General features: G+C 44.4%; 1 protein-coding gene across 1 annotated transcript in view; it reads left to right on the forward strand.

Annotated features, from left to right (window-relative positions):
• Positions 1–20,068, forward strand: part of LOC147748319 (ultra-long-chain fatty acid omega-hydroxylase-like) — a 243,271-nt gene that overhangs the window by 93,137 nt on the left and 130,066 nt on the right. Inside the window, exon 4 of the mRNA XM_086960205.1 lies at positions 3,326–3,429. Within this exon, the coding sequence (XP_086816331.1) occupies positions 3,326–3,429 (104 nt within the window). The remainder of the gene's footprint in view (positions 1–3,325; positions 3,430–20,068) is intronic.

The following is a 20,068-nucleotide window of genomic DNA, read 5'->3' on the forward strand; positions in this document are numbered from 1 at the left end:
CCTACCCCTGAACCCTAAAATAACCCTATACCCCAAAACCCAAACCTACCCCTGAACCCTAAAATACCCCTGTACCCCAAAACCCAAACCTACCCAACCCTAAAAATACCCTGTTTCCGAAAACCCAAACCTAGCCCTTAACCCTTAAAATACCCCTGTACCCCAAAACTCAAACCCACCCCTTAACCTTGAAAATACCCCTATACCCCAAAACCCAAACCTAGCCCTGAACCCTAAAAATACCCCTGTACCCCAAAACCCATACCTATCCCTAAACCCTAAAACTACCCCTGTACCCCATAACCCAAAACTATATCTGAAACCTTAAAATACCCAAACACCCCAAAACATATACCTCAGTACCCCAAAACATATACCCCTATACCCATACTTACCTTATCCAAACATTTAAAAAAAACATGCTTTTACCATTCATGCATTTACAACGAAGTTCGTTGTAAATGTATGCGTGGTAAAAGCATATGAAATGTAATGCCATGCGTTATAATGGCTTTGCGGAGTCATGGTACTTTACTAATGAAAGTATGCAGAGTGATGGCATGCGGAAAGAAAGTTGTGGAATAATGAGTGTTTACCCTCCCCCGGTAAGTACATTGGTGGCACGGCGGCCCACATCTCCAGCAACATAGTCATATTTTTTCACCACCCATTTGAAAAATGCACAGGTCTCTCTCATTGATGGCCAGCACCGACATACACTTTTAGACACACCTCTCGCAACAAGTTCTAGAATTGCGAACATTAGAGCTGGGGAGCTACGTTCGAATCTCAGCATCAGCTCAACACCCTGCGATTCCAGGCAAATCGCTTTGTCTCCCCGTGCCTACCACAAATGAATGTGTTCTTCTGTAATGTAAATTGTGCTCATGCCATGTTGTCGAGTTCGCGCTATATAATATTGCAAGGAAAAATAAAGTAGGGAAACTCGAGTTCACACACTACTGAATGCGCACTCTTAAGTGCATCAGCAGTGCTCTGTGAATCGGAGCGTTTCACAGGCCTGTCATAGATAAGAAATGCTATCAAAACGAAATCCTACAAAACAATATACTACTGACCGGCAGCAATTCATACCCGGACAACGTCGGGACAGGCTGCTAGTTTTTCCATAAACATGCATACCTTTTTATGTAGTTATTTATCTATATTTTTGTTACTTAACTCCCACTGTAGCTAAAAAAGATCAACTCACTCCAAGTCACTACTCTTTGTCTCATCCTACACCTCTTTCAATATATCCTCTACCTCCACTCGCGGACTCATCTCAAACCTCATGTTACTACTATGATCTCCCAAATAACCCTTTCCAGACTTTTCCCTCCTCTATATCTCCTTTACCCTATTCAACCCAACTAACAGATTCACATGTCCAGCATTCCAATTAACAACTTATACTGATCCACATTGGGTTCCGAAGTAATGTTTTACATGCCGAAAAGTGTTTCAACGCTTCGTCAGGGGTAGTAAGCTCTATATAATTATAATTACAATTTGCCCTTCCACAAAGTCACACTTTGAACCAAAGCTGCACCTTTATATTCCCTTTCGTCTGGTAGACCTCATTCATTTTCTTCAGCTGTGACTAATTATTTATTGAGGAGATTACACAAGGTTTTTCGCAGGTAATTTCTATCTGGTAAGTGATGCTACTGCGCGGTGTGCACTGTATCTAAGGTATCTAAGGAAATATTGTCAGAGTAGTGTGATTAACTCCACCCCAAAAACACATAGGCTGTTTACTCTCCAGAATTGAATGGTGCTGCTAGGCTTAAGTCTGTGCCAAGTGAGAAAATAAAAGTAAACCACACAGGAATGCAGACAAACCTGTTCTTCAGATCTTCTTTAAAATGGCTGTAGCTCCGTTCACGCCTCTCCAACTGTTACAAGTGTGCCGATAGAGTACTCTACCATTTTGTCGTACTCTAGCCCAGTCTGTCACCTGACTTAGAACCATTATCCAAAGCTTGGTTTCAAATTAAAATGTGTATACATTTCACATGCACTTTATACATATTGTCTAGAGAAAAAAACTACAGCGATTAATAATGGCATTTAAATCCAGCAAGTATTAACCAAATGCTATTTTCGATAAAATGGAAATGTAGTTTTTGTTGCAACTCTAGGTGCCACAAGGTGGCCTAGCAATGTATTGTGAGTGTCCCAACACTATGTGTAGAAGTTAGTGTTTTGAAGGCAGAGCTCTGCTTGTGATCTGAGACACTTGGAATCTCCTATGTGGTCCTGCTCATGCCCAGGAGGCTGGATACATAAGATTAAGATTACCTGACACAGCCACTCCCCGTTGCCCTTTTTGAATACCGTAACTGCTCAAAATATACATCTATGTGAGAAGGTAGTGGAACCTGTGAGCAAGTGTATATAAGACGCATGAGGAAGCATCCATGGAAACGTCCTTTTGAAAGAAAAATGAAAAAACCCAACCATCAACCTACACACCCCATAAACAGATATCCCTAGACAGGGTGGCTGTCTAGGTAGGGCCTCTATCCTTCAGAAGAGAACACTTTTGTGATCCCTTTCTTTGTTCAAGATCTTTGGCGTACATCATATTGTATGCTTGATCTGTGAGTTATCAGTGGAGTGTTGTTACTTGCTAGGTTGATCCCAGCCAAGTCAGAAGATTGTGATTTCTTCTATTAATTACAATGTAACATTCAGATTTGTCTGTGGGTTTTTGGGGATTCACCAAAAGAATTTTGGGAGTGACCCACCACCAAGGGACTGGTTACCAATGTAAATCACAACAAGAAAGTGGCCCTTGGTGAAACTGACTAATATTACCTGGAATTCAAACACACTCCATTCATACTGGTGTCAAAAAATCAAAATGCCCCTGGTGTACATACACATTTTAAAATCAAAAAAACTATTACAGGAGAAACTGAAGCTCTGGTACAATTTATTAATACAATTAAATAAAACACTTAAAATAGATCAAATACATACACAATCAGCTTAATCAATAAACCAATATAATGTTCATCAGAGACAAAAAAGTGCATCATATACCAAAACATCAAGGCTTATTAATCCGATTAGAATCTAAAAAATGTGTGTCCAATTAGTATCAAATGATGGCACCCTACTGGTTCATCGGATTTAAATCAGACTAATGGGCGTTGACGCGTTTTGGTGTTGTGATTTGATGAGCACCACCTTTTTCAAGACGAAAGTAATTTGTTGTCTCTTATTCGAATTAAAGACTTCTGGATATCGGTAATGGTAGTGATATAACTGGAGGAACATCCAAGTCTTCACTATACCCCCCTTTCTTCTTTTTCAGGTGTCTGCTCATAAACTGGCCTGCAGGAAGGAGTTTTGGATTGGCCTGCAGCGCATCCAGGAGGACCTGAAGTGGTTAGATGGTACTTCCTACAACCAGAGTCTGTGAGTGTTCACTGATATTTCTCACTTGTCTACATCACAGCAAGGAAATGGAGTTGACAATGTACAATTTCAGTCAGGCAGAAGAGAGTTTTATCTAGACAGTTTCAATTGTGGATGTATATTTGTGTACTTCTGGCATCACAGCGCTTTCTGTGAATAGAAGATCCACATTCAAGCTGCTTTGTATCACCCACAAAGCAATAAATAGAATAGGGCTGCTTTTCATCAGGAATAAAATCACCAAATACATTTAACAAAGAAACCTATGCTCCAGGTTGGCACCTCGCCTCAAAATCTCACCATACAAGAAAAACATAGGTAGTACATCTTTCTCTGTTCAAGGAGCCAAACTGTGGAACTCATTACCCCCAAACATAAAATCCACAGATAACTGCCTTATCTTCAGAAGACTAGCCAAGAGTTGGTTCTTCCCTACATAACCACCATATTCCAACACAAATGTACAGCATATACCTCTGTATGTAAGCATTTCATTTGATATGGTTATATTATTCTATGCTTAACATGTGTATAGGTCACACCAGTTTTCATATACGTTAATTAATAACATGCTTATGGTTCTTCATTTATGTATCTCTCACAATATGTAAATGTTATCATAACTATTTATCTACAATTGCTTCACTATTGATTTATTGAAAATAAAATAAATAAATAACACAAATTAGTTTAAAGTACAGCAACACTTGAAAGTCTAAGTTTATTAAATACAACTTAACTCTTGATATATTACCTTCCTTACACATGTATGCCTTCCATGTACTTATGTTTCTATATATTTATTACTTTCTTCCTACTGTAAAATAAAAATCCATTCGAGTCTCTTCAATGCACTACTCTATGTTTCACCCTATACCTCTCTCAATATATCCTCTACCCCCACTCTCTGACTCATCCCTAAGCTCATTCTACCACTATGATCTCCAAAATAACCCTCTCTAGACTCTTCCCTCCTCTATCTCTCCTTGCATCACCCCAAACCTAATTTTACTGTTAAGATCTCCCAAACAACCCTTTCTAAATTCTTCCCTCGTGTATTCCTCCTTAGACTCATCCGGGACCTCATTTTACTACTGTGATCTCCCTAATCCATTTCTAGAGACTCTTCCCTCGCCCATCTCTCCTTTACTCATCCCAAACCTCCTCCACCTACTATGATCTCCCAATAAACACTTTCTATACTCTTGCTTCTTCTATCCCTCCATTAACCTTTTCAATCCAACTCATGTGTCCAACACTAAATTACTTCATATTTCCCTACACTAATTCACCGCTATTAATTTTTGGGTTACAGAGTAGCGGGCTAGTTGCTGAAAAGTGCTTTGACGCTTCATCAGAGGTAGTAAGCACTATATAAACACAATTACATTACTTTACATTACATACATCCATTGCTGTGAAGCATCCTAAAGACAACATGTAGCACTACATTAAACGTGTAGCTAATGGAATTGCTCATTATTCCTCCTGTTAATTACTCATTTAATTAGCTGTACAAGAGCAGCGTGGCTGCAGCAGTGCTATGTGCAAAAGGTCCTGTGGTACAGCCACAATTTATTTACAGCACCCTTGATGGAATTACTGCTCTTCATCCATGAAGGGCAAACATCATGTCTTGTCGGCTAGAATAATTGAAATATTTGTAAGATTAACTGCAAAAGGAACTGAATATTGAATAAACTGAACTGCATCTAGCACATTCCATTGCCAGAAGACTGGTGCATCAAGTGAAAGTCATCATCACACCTGTTAAATGACAAAATTACCAAAGAGACTGCTTTAAATCAGTCATATACATAAGTCACATTCATACTTTACATGTCAGTATGCTGGTGTCACCTCCCTGCATATATATTCTGGAATCCTCTGTAGAATTGGATGCTGCACGCTGGACAAAGTGCAGTCTCTTTCTGTGGCAAAGACTGCACTTTGCCTCATCCTTGAGATGGACCTTCTTCAGACATGCCCTTTAACCACCAACTTCATAATCTTTTGGTTATGGCCTCTGTTTGCCCTCCTGGGTAGAGAGAGCTCAGACAGGCATTACTTCACCCACCTATTCACGGGTGGCTTTGAGGATCACCACCACATCAACAGTGGAACCCGTGCAGTGGCGCTCAGCAAATAGAGGTTAGCCACAGTGGTCCCATCCCCTAGACATATTTTAAGTCACTGCCATCTTGGCAGCAGGTGATCTCTAGGAGGGGTTCAAATTGTCTCTTTTACCAAGTCATCTTGTGATGCAAACTCATTGATAGCCCATTTAATAGGACTTTGCCTGTTTGTCAAACCAACTAACCAGCTAACATCTTTATTGCCTGCTTGTGTCCAAATTATGTCTTGGGGTGTTTTATCAGACAGAGAAATGATAAGCCAGGTGGAAACTACTTACCATACTACAATCATTTATTATTTTTGTAAAATCCCTTATAGCTGAGAAAGGAAACGTTCAAACTTAACTTGCTTGTTGGGCTTGACCTAATCTTGGTTGTAGCTGATAGTTTGTCAGATTCAGTCCTCAGTCTCAATATGTTTGCTACGCTCACAGTACATTGTAGACAGCAGTGCTTAAAGGCTAACATATCCTGTTACAGGCACATTTATGCTCAAGAAAAGTCCTAGCCTTGGGATGTTTTCTTGTATTTTGGTTTCTTCTATAGAACACATTGCAGCTTTTGGTATGAACTGTCTCCACTCCAAATGCCTTGCAAGACAAAACGGCCCCTGGATTGGACGGCAGACCTGCCAGTCAATGGTTAAACCCTCCATTTTACCAGGAAAGATCATATGAAGTTCTGGGAGATTCTACTAGCCAAGGACCCAGACATTGGTTTTTAAGTGATTCCTCTTTATGGAGTGGTTGGAGCTCCAGCATGACAACATAGATCATTTTGTGAGGGGAAGATGCTAGACTGGAGATGTCATCCTCTTCCCAACCTTGATTATGTTTATCCTTAAGTCACCTCAGTCCCAATAAAGGTGAAATGGAATTGAATGATTTTGGTTGGTTGGCCTGCTTTTTCCAAGCCCTAGCAGCTAGAGGTCTCTAGGGCAGAATTGACACTGGGGCAAATACACAGCAACAAACGAGAGAGATATAATACACCAGTAGCTCTAAAACAGATGAACTGCTACATTCATTACCTATGTACTCTCTGCCCACTCCTTCGCACCCAGCTGCCAAAAAGGACAGTGCACCCTGAATAGGTAATTTTACCTTCCAGGTGCCCTCAGGTTTGTGCAATAATAGTCCCACGTGAAGCCCTAATTACACACATGCCATACCAAATAGTCGCAGAGGTAAGGCCCTGCTCCAGATGTCTCACTCACAAACTTTGAGTCAGCCAGGGCACGGATGTAAGAGATAGAGATGCCCCCTGCAATTCTTTCATGGCTGTTACCTCAATTCCACCCAAGCAAAAGAAATAGAAAGTAGGTACCAGCATCTTTCTGAGTAATATTGAGAAACTACTTCAGTGCAGATGAATGCTGACTGCTTTGATGTAAGTGTTTTAGACCGACCTCTGTTCCTAGGCCCTTCGAGACACCATCCTTAATTAGAAATATTGTTCTTCCTTCCTGAGATGATTAGACTGAGATTGATTAGTCCCAGTCTTGAATTAAAGTTGTAGGTGGTGCAGATGTCAGAGAATACACCACCTTTCATCAGTTGTTATTGTTTATGATCTATCTACTCCATTCAGTGTCATTAACCACAAGATTCTACTTGACCACACTCACTTCTTGCGGCACTCCTCAGTTTCCTACACCGAGTTGTGATCAGCTCTTCTTCTTTTGTGCAGTCACAAGGGCTCAATCAGGGTCCATTAATTTTCTCCCTCCGCATCACCTTCCTCATTGCTGTCATCTCCTCATTCAGTTTCCCTTATCACCTCTATGCAGATGATATGCAAAATTGTTGTCACTTTCTACCTCACTTTGCTTTCGGATGCCTTACTGATATCTTCCAGGGTATGGTCTTATGGTCTTTCATACTTGCCTTATCAGAAATTGAAATACCCTATTTTGCTGGCTCCACTTATCCTATCTCCTGTCTTCACCTAAATTTCCTCCGGCCAAATGATGTCCTCACCCAATCCCACAAGTCGGAATTCTGAAGTCCTCTCATATTCAAGAAGACACTTACATTGCTTTCTTTCTCACACTACTGAAGCCTTAGGATTCTGTCTACTCATTACTTGGAAAATTAGCCCTCATCTCTATTATAATTAAGTAGATCCAATTTCCAATTTCCAATTTAAAACATTTATAAAGCGCAACGTTCACCGTTCGGTTTCTTGGCGCTAGTGAAGGATCCGGCCACTGAGGCAGAATAGACCTGTCGTAGGGCAAGAATGGGCCCGTTACACGGAGAAGGCCTGTTTGAAAAGGAACGTTTTTAGGTCTTTGCGGAAAGAAACATAATGAGTGGCAAAACAAAGGTGGTCGGGGAGGGAGTTCCAAAATGTAGGAGCCAAGGTAGAAAAATTGGCTCCACCCCACTTTTTGCGCTTGAAACGTGGGATTTGAAGGAGAGACTTGGAAGAGGAACGAAGCTCTCTGGTGGGGACGTATTCGTTTATCAGAGAGGAGATGAAGGCGGGGGCAGTGCCTTGGCGGGCCTGGAAAACCATGCAGGCGGTTTTAAAAAGGGAACGTTCCTTAACGGGAAGCCAATGGAGCTCCCTGAGGAGGGGTGTGGAGTGGTGGTAACGTGGGAGACCATAGACCAACCGGGCCGCCTGGTTCTGGACCATCTGGAGCCTCCGCAGGCTGTATGCCGGGATGCCGTTGTATAGAGCGTTGGCATAATCCAGCCGCGATAGCACCAGTGCGGCCATGATTAACTTGAGTGCCTGGGGGGAAAAGAAGCGGGAGACGGTGCGGATGGTTCGGAGGGTGAGGAAGCAGGAGGAGACTACAGAGCTAATTTGTGAATGGAGGGTGAGATGGTTGTTCATTTTGACACCCAGTGTTTTGACCGTGGTTGAAGGAGTGGGGGGGGGACCAAGAGAGGAGGGCCAGAAGAGAGAGTTCCAGGGACTGGAAGAACCACCGGTGAGAACCAACTCGGTTTTATCCGGGTTCAACTTGAGATGGTTGTGGTTCATCCAGTCCCTGATGAAGATCATAGTGGACTGGAAGTTAGAGACAGAGAGGGGAGAAGAGGATAGGTCGAAGATGAGCTGGAGGTCATCCGCATAATTGAACACGGTGACCTCCAGCTGCTGAAGTGCGAAAATGAGAGGAAAGATATAAAGGTTGAACAGTAAGGGGGAGAGAGAGGAGCCCTGGGGAACACCACAGGTAACAGGGAGTGAAGTGGTCGTGAAATCCCCTAGCCGAACCGCCTGGGTGCGGTCCCTCAGGAAGGAGGAAAGCCATACCAGGGCTGATCCCTCAATTCCAGCCGCCTTGACACGGGACAATAAGATGGTGTGGTCCACCGTGTCAAAGGCGGCGGAGAGATCGAGGAGCACCAGCGCCTGGTATTTGTTGTGATCCATTCCCTTCCTGAGGTTGTCTAGGACCGATACCACGACTGATTCGGTCGAGTGCCTGGGGCGGAAGCCGGCCTGGCGGGAAGCCAGACCCCCATTTGCCTCTACATGGGCACTGAGTACCGCGGTGACATGGCACTCCAGCACCTTGCCCAAAAAGGGCAGCAGGGAAATGGGGCGGTAGTTGGCAGAGATGGACGGGTCAGCGCCAGGCTTCTTTAAAATGGGCACTATGGTGGCTGATTTGAGCGCAGGGGTCACTACTCCCTGCGTTAGGGAACTATTGAGGAAAGTAATGGGGGGTTCGGGACAGAAGGAGTAAATTTGTTGCAGGATTCGTGCCGGACAGATGTCTGCCGGAGAGCCCGATTTTACTTTGGGGAGTATCTCCAAGAATACTTCCTCAGTGAGGGGGGGAATGTAGGTAAGATGGCATTGAACAGTGGGGGGGGAAGGATCAACAAAGGCAGACGAGGGGAGGGGGATGTTGGCCTTGATGGTTACGATCTTATCCAAAAAGTAGGTGTTTAGTTGATTGCACAGAGGCTGGGATGGGGGGATTTGGGGTGAGGTTCTGTCGGAAAAAGCTAGGTCATTCACTATACCGAAAATCTCCTTCGGTTTATTTTCGGCTGACGTTATTTTAGTTGAAAAATAGGTGGTTTTGGCGGCGAGGATTGCTGTTTTATATTCGGCAAGTGATGTGAGATAAAGGGTTTTTAGTGAGGGGAATAATTTTTTCTCCAATGCCTCTCTGCCTGTCGAACGGTCAGTTTTAGTTCTTTTAGGTTGTCGTTAAACCGCCTGTTGGAGTCCTTGGGTCGTCGGATGGAAATGCGACGCAGAGGAGCCACTGAGTCACAACCTCCAGCCAGCCAGGCATTAATAGCATTGGCTTGAGAGTCGGATGAAAGACCAGAGAGGGTCGGAATGGAGTTCCGAAGCAGGGAGGTCAAAGAGGGAAGATCAACTCTGTTCCAGTTCCGCGCCCAGGTGTTTTTGGCGTGTGGGACTTTAGATACTGGGTTGAGAGAAATGGAGAAAGAGATAAGGGCATGGTCGGACCAGGGACAGGGAGATACAGTCACCGGGGAAACTGGAAGGTTAAGGGACCACACCTGGTCAAGTATGTGACCATGAGAATGGGTGGGGACAGAAATGTGCGGAACGAAGTTCAGAGAGAGAAGAGATTCTGTAAATTCTTTCGAAGCAGTACACTCAGAAGGGTCGGAGGGCCAGTAGTTAAAATCACCAAGCACCAAGACCGAAGCGTAGTTGACCACCAAGGTGGCCAGTAGGTCTTGAAATGCCGGTAAGAACAGGGACGAAGACTGGGGTGGGCGATACATCAGGAGGCATGTGATGGGGGGGGAGAAGGAGAGGGAGCGGACTACAAGGAATTCAGTGGGGGGGATGGGGGGAAAGGGAAGGGTTTGAAAATTCAATTCAGACCGAGCGATTAATGCCACACCACTGCCTACCCTGCCCGCCGGGCGATCAGCGCGTAAGGCAACGTAGGAAGGGGGGAGGGTAGCCAAGAGAACGGGGAGGGAAGAATCACAGAACCAGGTTTCGGTCAAGAGCAGTAGGTCAGGCTTCCTGGAGTCGAGCAGGACAAACAGCTCGTGATGGTGTTTGACCGCTGACCTGGTGTTGAGTAAAAGAACGGATAATGAAGGAGTAGGGGGGGGGGTCAGACGGGGAAGGGCAGTGCGGCGGTGAGGCCGACAGAGGCGGCGGCGATGTTGGGGTAGAAAAAGGGGCGAGCCCTAGTGAGGCAATGTGCCTGCGGACGGATTCTGAGAGTGGCCATTGGCCTTGGAGGGTGGTGATCTCCTCAGAAGAGTACGATGTAGATTTGGCATGGAGTTGTGCCCCTAGCCCCGTCCGACCGCGGACGGGCGCAGACGGGCTTGCCTTAGGCGCTCCCGCTGCGCTCGTCCGCTGCGCTTCCTGTGTTGACACATTTTTGTAGAGAGAAGGGGCGTGGCCTGAGGAGTGGGCGTGGCCTCAGTGCTCGCCGAAGGCGTCGTCAATTTCCCTCCGTCAGCGCTAGGTCCGCTGCGTGGGAGTGATCAGGGGGGGTGGCAGGTGAGTATAAAATACACAAAGCACAAGTTACAAGTTTTAAAATCACCAACAAACAATCTCCCGGCTTCCGCCTCAGGAGTAGCAGTCCTCTGGGCGCGTATTGTTTAGCGCGCCTTTTAAACTGGAAGCGGGGGGCGAGGCCTGAGGAGTGGGCGTGGCCTCAGTGCTCGCCGAAGGCGTCGTCAATTTCCCTCCGTCAGCGCTAGGTCTGCTGCGTGGGAGTGATCAGGGGGGGTGGCAGGTGAGTATAAAATACACAAAGCACAAGTTACAAGTTTTAAAATCACCAACAAACAATCTCCCGGCTTCCGCCTCAGGAGTAGCAGTCCTCTGGGCGCGTATTGTTTAGCGCGCCTTTTAAACTGGGAGCGGGGGGCGTGGCCTGAGGAGTGGGCGTGGCCTCAGTGCTCGCCGAAGGCGTCGTCAATTTCCCTCCGTCAGCGCTAGGTCTGCTGCGTGGGAGTGATCAGGGGGGGTGGCAGGTGAGTATAAAATAGAGAAAGCACAAGTTACAAGTTTTAAAATCACCAACAAACAATCTCCCGGTTTCCGCCTCAGGAGTAGCAGTCCTCTGGGCGCGTATTGTTTAGCGCGCCTTTTAAACTGGAAGCGGGGGGCGTGGCCTGAGGAGTGGGCGTGGCCTCAGTGCTCGCCGAAGGCGTCGTCAATTTCCCTCCGTCAGCGCTAGGTCCGCTGCGTGGGAGTGATCAGGGGGGTGGCAGGTGAGTATAAAATACACAAAGCACAAGTTACAAGTTTTAAAATCACCAACAAACAATCTCCCGGCTTCCGCCTCAGGAGTAGCAGTCCTCTGGGCGCGTATTGTTTAGCGCGCCTTTTAAACTGGAAGCGGGGGGCGTGGCCTGAGGAGTGGGCGTGGCCTCAGTGCTCGCCGAAGGCGTCGTCAATTTCCCTCCGTCAGCGCTAGGTCCGCTGCGTGGGAGTGATCAGGGGGGGTGGCAGGTGAGTATAAAATACACAAAGCACAAGTTACAAGTTTTAAAATCACCAACAAACAATCTCCCGGCTTCCGCCTCAAAGTAGTTTCAAGTAGGTTTATTGAAGATGGATGATACATCTTAAAAAGAGCCCCACCAGGAGCAGCCTCACCGCTGCTCAGCCCATCACCAACTGACTCTTACTCACATGACCATTCCATTCACCAACATTCTAGACAATACTACACTTTTCGCTAGCTGGTTTCAGTATGGTAATGATTCTGTGGGTTTCCTTCCACCCCCTTTGGTCACATTTATACATTTTGCAGCTTAAGTGCCTTTCAGTCTCCAGTGGCACCAATTCACCTCCTATCAGGACAGCAAAGCATTGACTAGTTGCAAAGAAGAGCGCTTAGTTCAAGCTCCTCATGGCAGCATCAAAAGCGACTCTTGGCCTACCTCCCCTACCTTCTGAATCCCCCTGACATTACTTCTCGGCCACTGTGCTCTTCTGTTCCTCATCCACCTGTTCACACCACAAAGGGTTTGATCTAGTCACCTATTCTGCATACTACCTGGAATGCCCTGCTGTGTGATCTGGGGCCACTCGACCTTACAGAAATGAAAACTACCCTCAGAATCTGTCTCTTAAAACTAAAGACCCCACAAAGCTGAAGGGTGATATCAACCCTACTTGAAACCTCGAACAACAGTCTATTCCTCAACACTGACAGTGACGGCATGGGCCACTGACATTACTCACTCCTTCATTCACAGAGTGAGCCCAGTACTGGAATGTTCATTTAATATCTGCTACACATGCCCCTTACATACTTAAAAGACTGCAATGAAGGGGAAGTTTACCTATGCCTCTAATGTTGATTCAAACAATTGATGCATGAAGGAGGATAAACCAAACGTTATTAGTTTATCCTGACACTTGATTTATGTCGTTTTTCTTTTTGATTAATTATAAAACTTATTTCATATTAAGCCAGAGAAAGAACATCATCAACTTCACATTTTGCCATACAATTTACAAAATGTTGAAACACAAAACATGAATATTTACAGTGAAAAACATATGAAAATAAACAAATGTATATAAATACAAAACAAATGTGCTCTTCAAGTTTCTGAACAAATCAATATACATATGCCAAGACACAATACAAAAACTGCAATTGTCAAGTCAATTCCCAGGGGGTAAAGAAAGCTTTTTGTTACCACCCAAGCCCCTGTTGAAGTATTACTATACTCTTATTAATTTTAATCAGGAGATAAACAGCTGCCGTTGGCATAGTCTCTTTAATGAATAAATAATATTTAAGGCATAACTTCTCTACCCTTCCATGCCTTGGTACTCTATAAAGTATTCCTTTTCATATTCAACGAAAACACTAATGAATGCATTAAAAGGAGAAACCCCCTTTAAATAAAATATACTTAAAGGTAAATTCTTCCCTGGCTATATCAGAAAATGTCTTTTATTTTGTACGTTCATATTTCTGTTTATGCCTACTTTGCCAGATCTCAGAGTGATGGAAACGTTCTCCACAGACTTGTTGCTTGCTGACACTTCTGTGATTTTGTCTTTTAGATATCAGATTGAAGACTCAGGAGAATGCGCCTTTATTAATTGGAAACAGATTTCCATGTCAGGATGCGCGCTGCCCCAGAGGTGGATCTGCAGAAAAGAGTCCTATGGAGCAGAAGCCAAGCTTGGCAGTGGGGAAGAAACGTTGGCGCCCATCGGTTAGTGGACTGGCCGGTCCATGCCATTCACAGCAGTGATTTAAGAGTGTCCCTGCAGGGGATGTCAGTATGCAGCATCTAAAAATAAATCAGTAAAAACAACCAGGATAACAGTCCCTGCAGAACTGATATGTTGCCATTAGCGCTTCAACGCACAACAAGGAAAGATGGACCAACCCACTGTGAATTAAATGCAAAGAGCATGGTTTGAAATGGAAAGAGAAGAGACACTACGCAATAAAGCGTATCATCTGCGACAGCAAATTTGTAGGAAAAATGCAATTCTGTGACCTAGAGTGTAGTTGAGAAATTGCCATGATATGTTGTGTCATCTATAGGTTGTAATTAGCACAATAGTGGCATGGTGACACTCAGTCTCCAGAGTGATTACACCCAATGCAAACAGATATTAGAACATATGTTGGCAGATCTTTTAAAAACTGATACCCATTTCTTAAATCATTGGGTCTCTTGCTGCTAGTGAAGTTTGGGCACCTTAGATTAAAACCCCTCATGATTGCGAGTCTTTATGCACCCAACACAGAACAATTACAACTTTTAGACACCTATTGTCACACTAAATTTGGACGCTTGGTGGTTCCTTCCCTGTGGGGTGGGGATTATAACTTGGTTTCAGATTGTGGCATGGTTCGCTCACTGACACCCCTCCTGGGAGCCCACAGTTGGATGTTGCCCACAGGTATTACCAGTGTATGTGTTGTGGAATACGTGTGCCGCAGAAACTCAGATCACAATCCATTAGTACAACTCCGATTTGGGGCAGACACACCTATCTGTGGTTCCAATATGGAGGTTACAATAAGGCACACCATTAGATCCTCCCTTCAGGGCGATCATTGGTAAAGAAATAGACCTTTATTTCTTAAAAGATGTGGGACCAGTATCACTTCAAAACTCTAAATGGGAGGCTTTAATATTGTGATTAGAGGTCACTGTATAAAAACCTATTATGGCATGAAGTCCGCACTGACTGATAATTATCCCTGGAAGAAGTAGAATTGGATATAGTAGGTCTCAGCAAGAACAAAGCACCTGGCCCTGATGGTATACCCTCCGACCTCTACCTGAGCAATATAGATCTTTGGGCCCCGCTGCTCACGAGGGTTTTGAACAAGGCAGTGGTGGCAGGACTGCCTCGCTCCTGGTCAACAGCAACCATAGTGCCGATCTATAAAAAAGGGAATCGCGATGACCCTCAATGTTATCACCCTATATCCCTTATAGACGTGACAGCGAAAGTATTGGGACGTGTCATTTTACACCGTTTGCAGGAATGGGCAGAGGAGCACCAGGTTTTGACAGACGTCCAATATGGCTTCAGGGAGGGCAGATCCACCACCGATCAATGTTTGAACCTGTACCTTCTGACAGCAAAATACACCATCGCTGGTAGTGGGACTATATATATGGGGTTCATGGACCTCTCCGCGGCCTTTGACCGTGTAAACAGAGAAAAACTTTGGTCGTTATTGCTAAGTTTAGGAGTGGATCAACCCCTTGTAGATGTCCTACAAACTCTACACTGGAACACGGCTGCAAGTGTGAGATATAACCAAGAGGGAAGCAAGACTGATCCCTTTTTATGCACTAGCGGAGTGAGGCAGGGCTGCATTTTAGCACCCTTCCTATTTTCTATATACATACATCTCCTGGATAAAGAACTACTCAAATTACATGTAGATTCACCCCAAATTGGCCATCGAGCGGTGTCAGTATTACTCTATGCCGATGACGCGGTATTGTTAGCCAGAACTCCATTGGGGTTACAGAAGTTGATTGACGGTTTTGTCGACTTCATGGCCAAATGTGATTTATCGACAAATCTAGAAAAATCTTATATTATGTCAACAGGAGCAAAAGAAAAAGGGAAATTTATCTATAACATCGGATCACACAAGATTGGCCAGGTTAAGACCTTCTCATATCTTGGCGTACTGTTTGACGATCAATTGAACTTCAACCCCCTGGTGGAGAAACACGCAACGAAGCTGGCGGCATCATCAGGAGACATTATGGGGTTCGGGAGAAGACTGGGTAGATGGTCCCCAGAGCAAATATTAAATTTGTATAGATCAATATGCTATAGGGAAACTTATTGCAAATCGGCTACTTCCAGAGATACCAGGATTGGTCCATTCAAATTTGTGCCGAGAAGGAACACTCATATACACACTGGGGGGCAGATTTACAAGCCCCTTACAACACTTTTACGCTACAGTTGCATCACTTTTGTGAAGCAGCGGCGGCGTAAACCATGCACCACGTTGTGACTTATTTACAATGTGACGCATCTACGCAGATGCGTCATGTTGTAAAGCACTGCGCCACATGAAACCGGCATCAGGTTTCATGTGGGCGTTCCGTCGCAGTGTGGGCGTTCCGTCGGAGGAAAGCCTAGGAAAAGTGACGCAGAGAAATCTACAAGATTTCACTCAGTCACTTTTCCGACGACGCTGCGTCAATCCTTGCGCCTGCTTGTAGCAGGTGTAAGGCCTGATGCAGCATGTTGGAGATAGGCCGGGTTGGAAAAGTGCTGGAGTAGCATCACGCCCGTGACACAACTCTCGCACTGCGCCAACCTTACGTCGGCAGATACATCACGCATCTACCTATCCGTGCGCCACGGCATGCCGCATTGTAAATGCGGTGCATCCATGGTGGTGCACAGGTAGTTTTGAGTGTCGCATCTTTCTTGGCACATCCCTGCTGATTTGCAGGGATGCGGCAGAAGTTGTAAATCTACCCCGTCGTCTTTTGCATATCATGGCTTGCCTACGAGATACTCCATGCTAGCATTGTAGTGGTTTTACTCGATGTCGAAAAAGCATTCAACACATTAGTCTGGCCCTATCGTTTTGTGGTATTGACACGGACAGGGGTTCCTGGCGGCTTATTGCTCTAGATCTGGTTCTTATATACACTACAGATGGAGATGGTTGATGTATTCAATGTGAGGACAGATTTTCAGGGGCACAAGACAGAGGTGTCTGCAATCAGCCATACTAAAAACTAGGAAAGATGTGTGGGATAGAAACATACGTGATAAAGTACATGCTGCTACCTGGCACGCAGATGATGACTTTCATTTTCGTAGGCACCCTGCAACACGCTTATCCCCACTAATCTTGTTATTGACGGAATTTGGAGATATACTTGGCCTCAAGGACAATTGGGATAAATCCTATATATTCCGATTATATGTACCTGATACTGGTCACCACTCCTCATATGTCGGAACTCGGTACAATGGGTACTGGAAACTTTGAAACATCTAGGTATCCAAATTTATTGCACAGATGAAAAGTTGAAGGGCTGGAATCTGGATAGATGTGTGTCTGCAATTCAATGGTGGACTATATTCTGGGCCAGGCTACTGCTGTCCCCTTTGTGCAGGGTGCAAATCATTAAAACAATTGTCTTACTTACACTCCTTTATTATAGTAGTGTGGCTCACTGGTTAGAGGCGGCAGACCCGAGAGCAGAGGACGGCCCGGAACCAGGGTTCGAATCCCGGCGCGGCAGGTTTCTGGACCAGGGTCAGCGGACTCGATAATTCTCTCGCCTCGGTGCCCACTCTGATCAGCGATCACACTCGGCAACTCTGGGCATTAGCTTGCCTCATCTTCACTAACGGCCCCACCAGACCGCCGGGGATGCCTGGTCTCACCCTGGAGATACCCATTAAGGGACCATCTCTCAGGGAAGCCAGGAAGGGTTTCGCAGCGGTCGAAGCGCCTTGGGACCCTCCGCTATATAAGTGCCTATACATTTACATTTACATTTACATGTTATATCACTCCCGTTGGTCCTACCGGGCTCTTGCTTCCAAAATCTAGGATCTATCGTGTCAGGGCTGATCTGCCCTTAACAGAGCTGATGTTTCACTCTCTCTATAGAAAAGGTGATGCGCCCGAGAGATGCCTGAGGAAAGGGGGTCTCCGGCTTTGAAATATACTGCTTGGCAGCACAGATGGTGTGATGGAATAGTGGCTGGTGGTGGAAACAGACCCTGAGCAAATAGACCTGGTAAACATGTTGCAAACTCTGAGTTATTCCATGTACTGTATAACATGGGTGTACAAGATCCTTATAAACTCATTCTTAATCAACAGTCTGTTCTTGTTGCTGCACACGCACACATACCTGGGATCAGTTGCATCATACAGACCTTCCCCTATGGGTTATACCCGAGTTAGCATTAGTGGCCAAACAACACTCTATTCATGATTGGGCACATAATAATATCACAGTCTATGCGGACATATATTTTCTTTACAGACTTGTCTCGTTTCAAACCCTAGTTGATGATTATTGTCTTAGTGACAGACAGGTCCTCGCCTAAAATGCTATGACTGCAGCCATCATATTGATATGCCATATTGGACCGACTGAACCACTGAAATCCAAGGTACAGGGTACCTTGCTATTGAATGGGGCACCTACCTTTCACCTCTCCACCACTGTACTGAAGGCAACTTGGGAGCAGCAGCTGGGGGAAGAAATATGGAAAAAAGAGTGGGCTAGGATTTTATAATACACCAAACTATAAATTGACTTTGCCAATGGTTTGGCAGTTCAGGCTGGACTGTTCCCATGAGGCACAGGGTCAGACTGATTTGCATATGGCCATGTCTGAACTGGTGTGGTGTGGAGTGCAAAAAAACGATGGATTTAGGCCCAGATCTCTGTACTGGGGTGAATGTATGACATTGTTCTGAATTCTGTCCATCAATTGTTGTTTTTGTTTTAATATATAGTATGCATGAAGAGAGGCATGTGTATTCCACTGAGCTGGTTGATATAAGATTGCATAAGAGGGGGGGAAATTCTGTTTATTTAAATTTGTGCAGATCGAAACATTGCACTGATTGCTAATACTCTGTGTAAATTTTGCATATCTTCATGTCGCAATGATCTTGAATAATAAATTAAGTTATATAAGACCCAATATCTGCAAAATATAGAAAGAATGGGGATCATTTTTGCCATGCTAAGTGTGCAAAAATGCATCATAACCTGAGATCGCTAACCAGCTATGTACTAATGTGCAATTTGGGAACAAAGATTGAGAAAGAGAGAGAGAGAAGAGGAAATGCAATAGAGGACGTGAGTGAGAAAGATAAATAGAGACAGAGAGATGGAGAGAATGAGGAGGGGAGAGAAAAAGAGAGGAAAATGAGAGATAGAGAAAGTGGAGTGACAAACAGTGTGAGATTGAGAAAACACTGGCAGTTAATCAGGGATTAAATATGATGGATGGGCCTGACTTAATTTCACTTTTTCGTGCTTTATAAACCTCCACTGCATTTTTATATATGTTTTTATTTGATTGCATATTTTACAACTATTATCACATGTTGCGTTTAATTTCCTTTGGTTTGTACAAATATGTTGGTTTATCTTTTCTTCCTTTTGATACGATAGTATACCAATTACTTGCTGTGCGTAGTTAAAGTGTTTACCAATGCTACATATTTTAATGTTGATTCTTGACACTGTTCTACATTTCAACAATTAAGTGTAGGTAGTGTGGCACTCTGTTTTTTGATTCTGGTTCAATTCAATCCTAGAGTGACTTAGGTGCTGATTGGTTTGCTACCTCTGACCAGTGGGGAGTTGTCGAATGTATCAATTTATGTACTGTCAGGCTTGACAGGGTGACCAATCGCACTCCTTAGGGAGATTCGATCCCTCCAATGTTTCAACTTGAGTTCAGAAATACAGTACTCTTAAAGTATACCAAAGAAAACGACTTGTTATTCAAATGTATTCATCTGTTCAATGATGTTCTCAAAGTGTGCTGTTACATCACAGCCATATGAGGGTTCCACAAAATTCCAATAAGTTTATACAATCCATTTGGTCATCCAAATGCCCAATGCATTTCGTGCTGTCCGCACTTCATCAGGGGAAATACATATCTATAGGGTAAAGTCAAATAAGGTATAATCAAAGATATGGAAGCAGGCCACAGTCTGTATAAATGAAAAGCATTATGCATGTTGTGTGTTGTCAGCCAGTCTATTAGCATGCATGTTAATGGAAAAATAAGGGAGTGCGTAAAGGAAATTGTGAAGTGCAGTCAAAGTGAAGCTGAAAAATGGCAAGCTTGCCTGTGACTAATAACAAGTCGTTTTCTTTGGTATACTTTAAGAGTACTGTATTTTTTAACTCAAGTTGAAACATTGGAGGGATCGAATCTCCCTAAGGAGTGCGATTGGTCACCCTGTCAAGCCTGACAGTACATAAATTGCTACATTTCAACAATGCCATAGAGCAAGTAAGTAGGTGCAAAGCCATGTTGATTGTTCT

Source organism: Lissotriton vulgaris, chromosome 1_1, assembly GCF_964263255.1.
Source record: "Lissotriton vulgaris chromosome 1_1, aLisVul1.2, whole genome shotgun sequence".
NCBI classification, from domain to species: Eukaryota; Metazoa; Chordata; class Amphibia; order Caudata; family Salamandridae; genus Lissotriton; species Lissotriton vulgaris.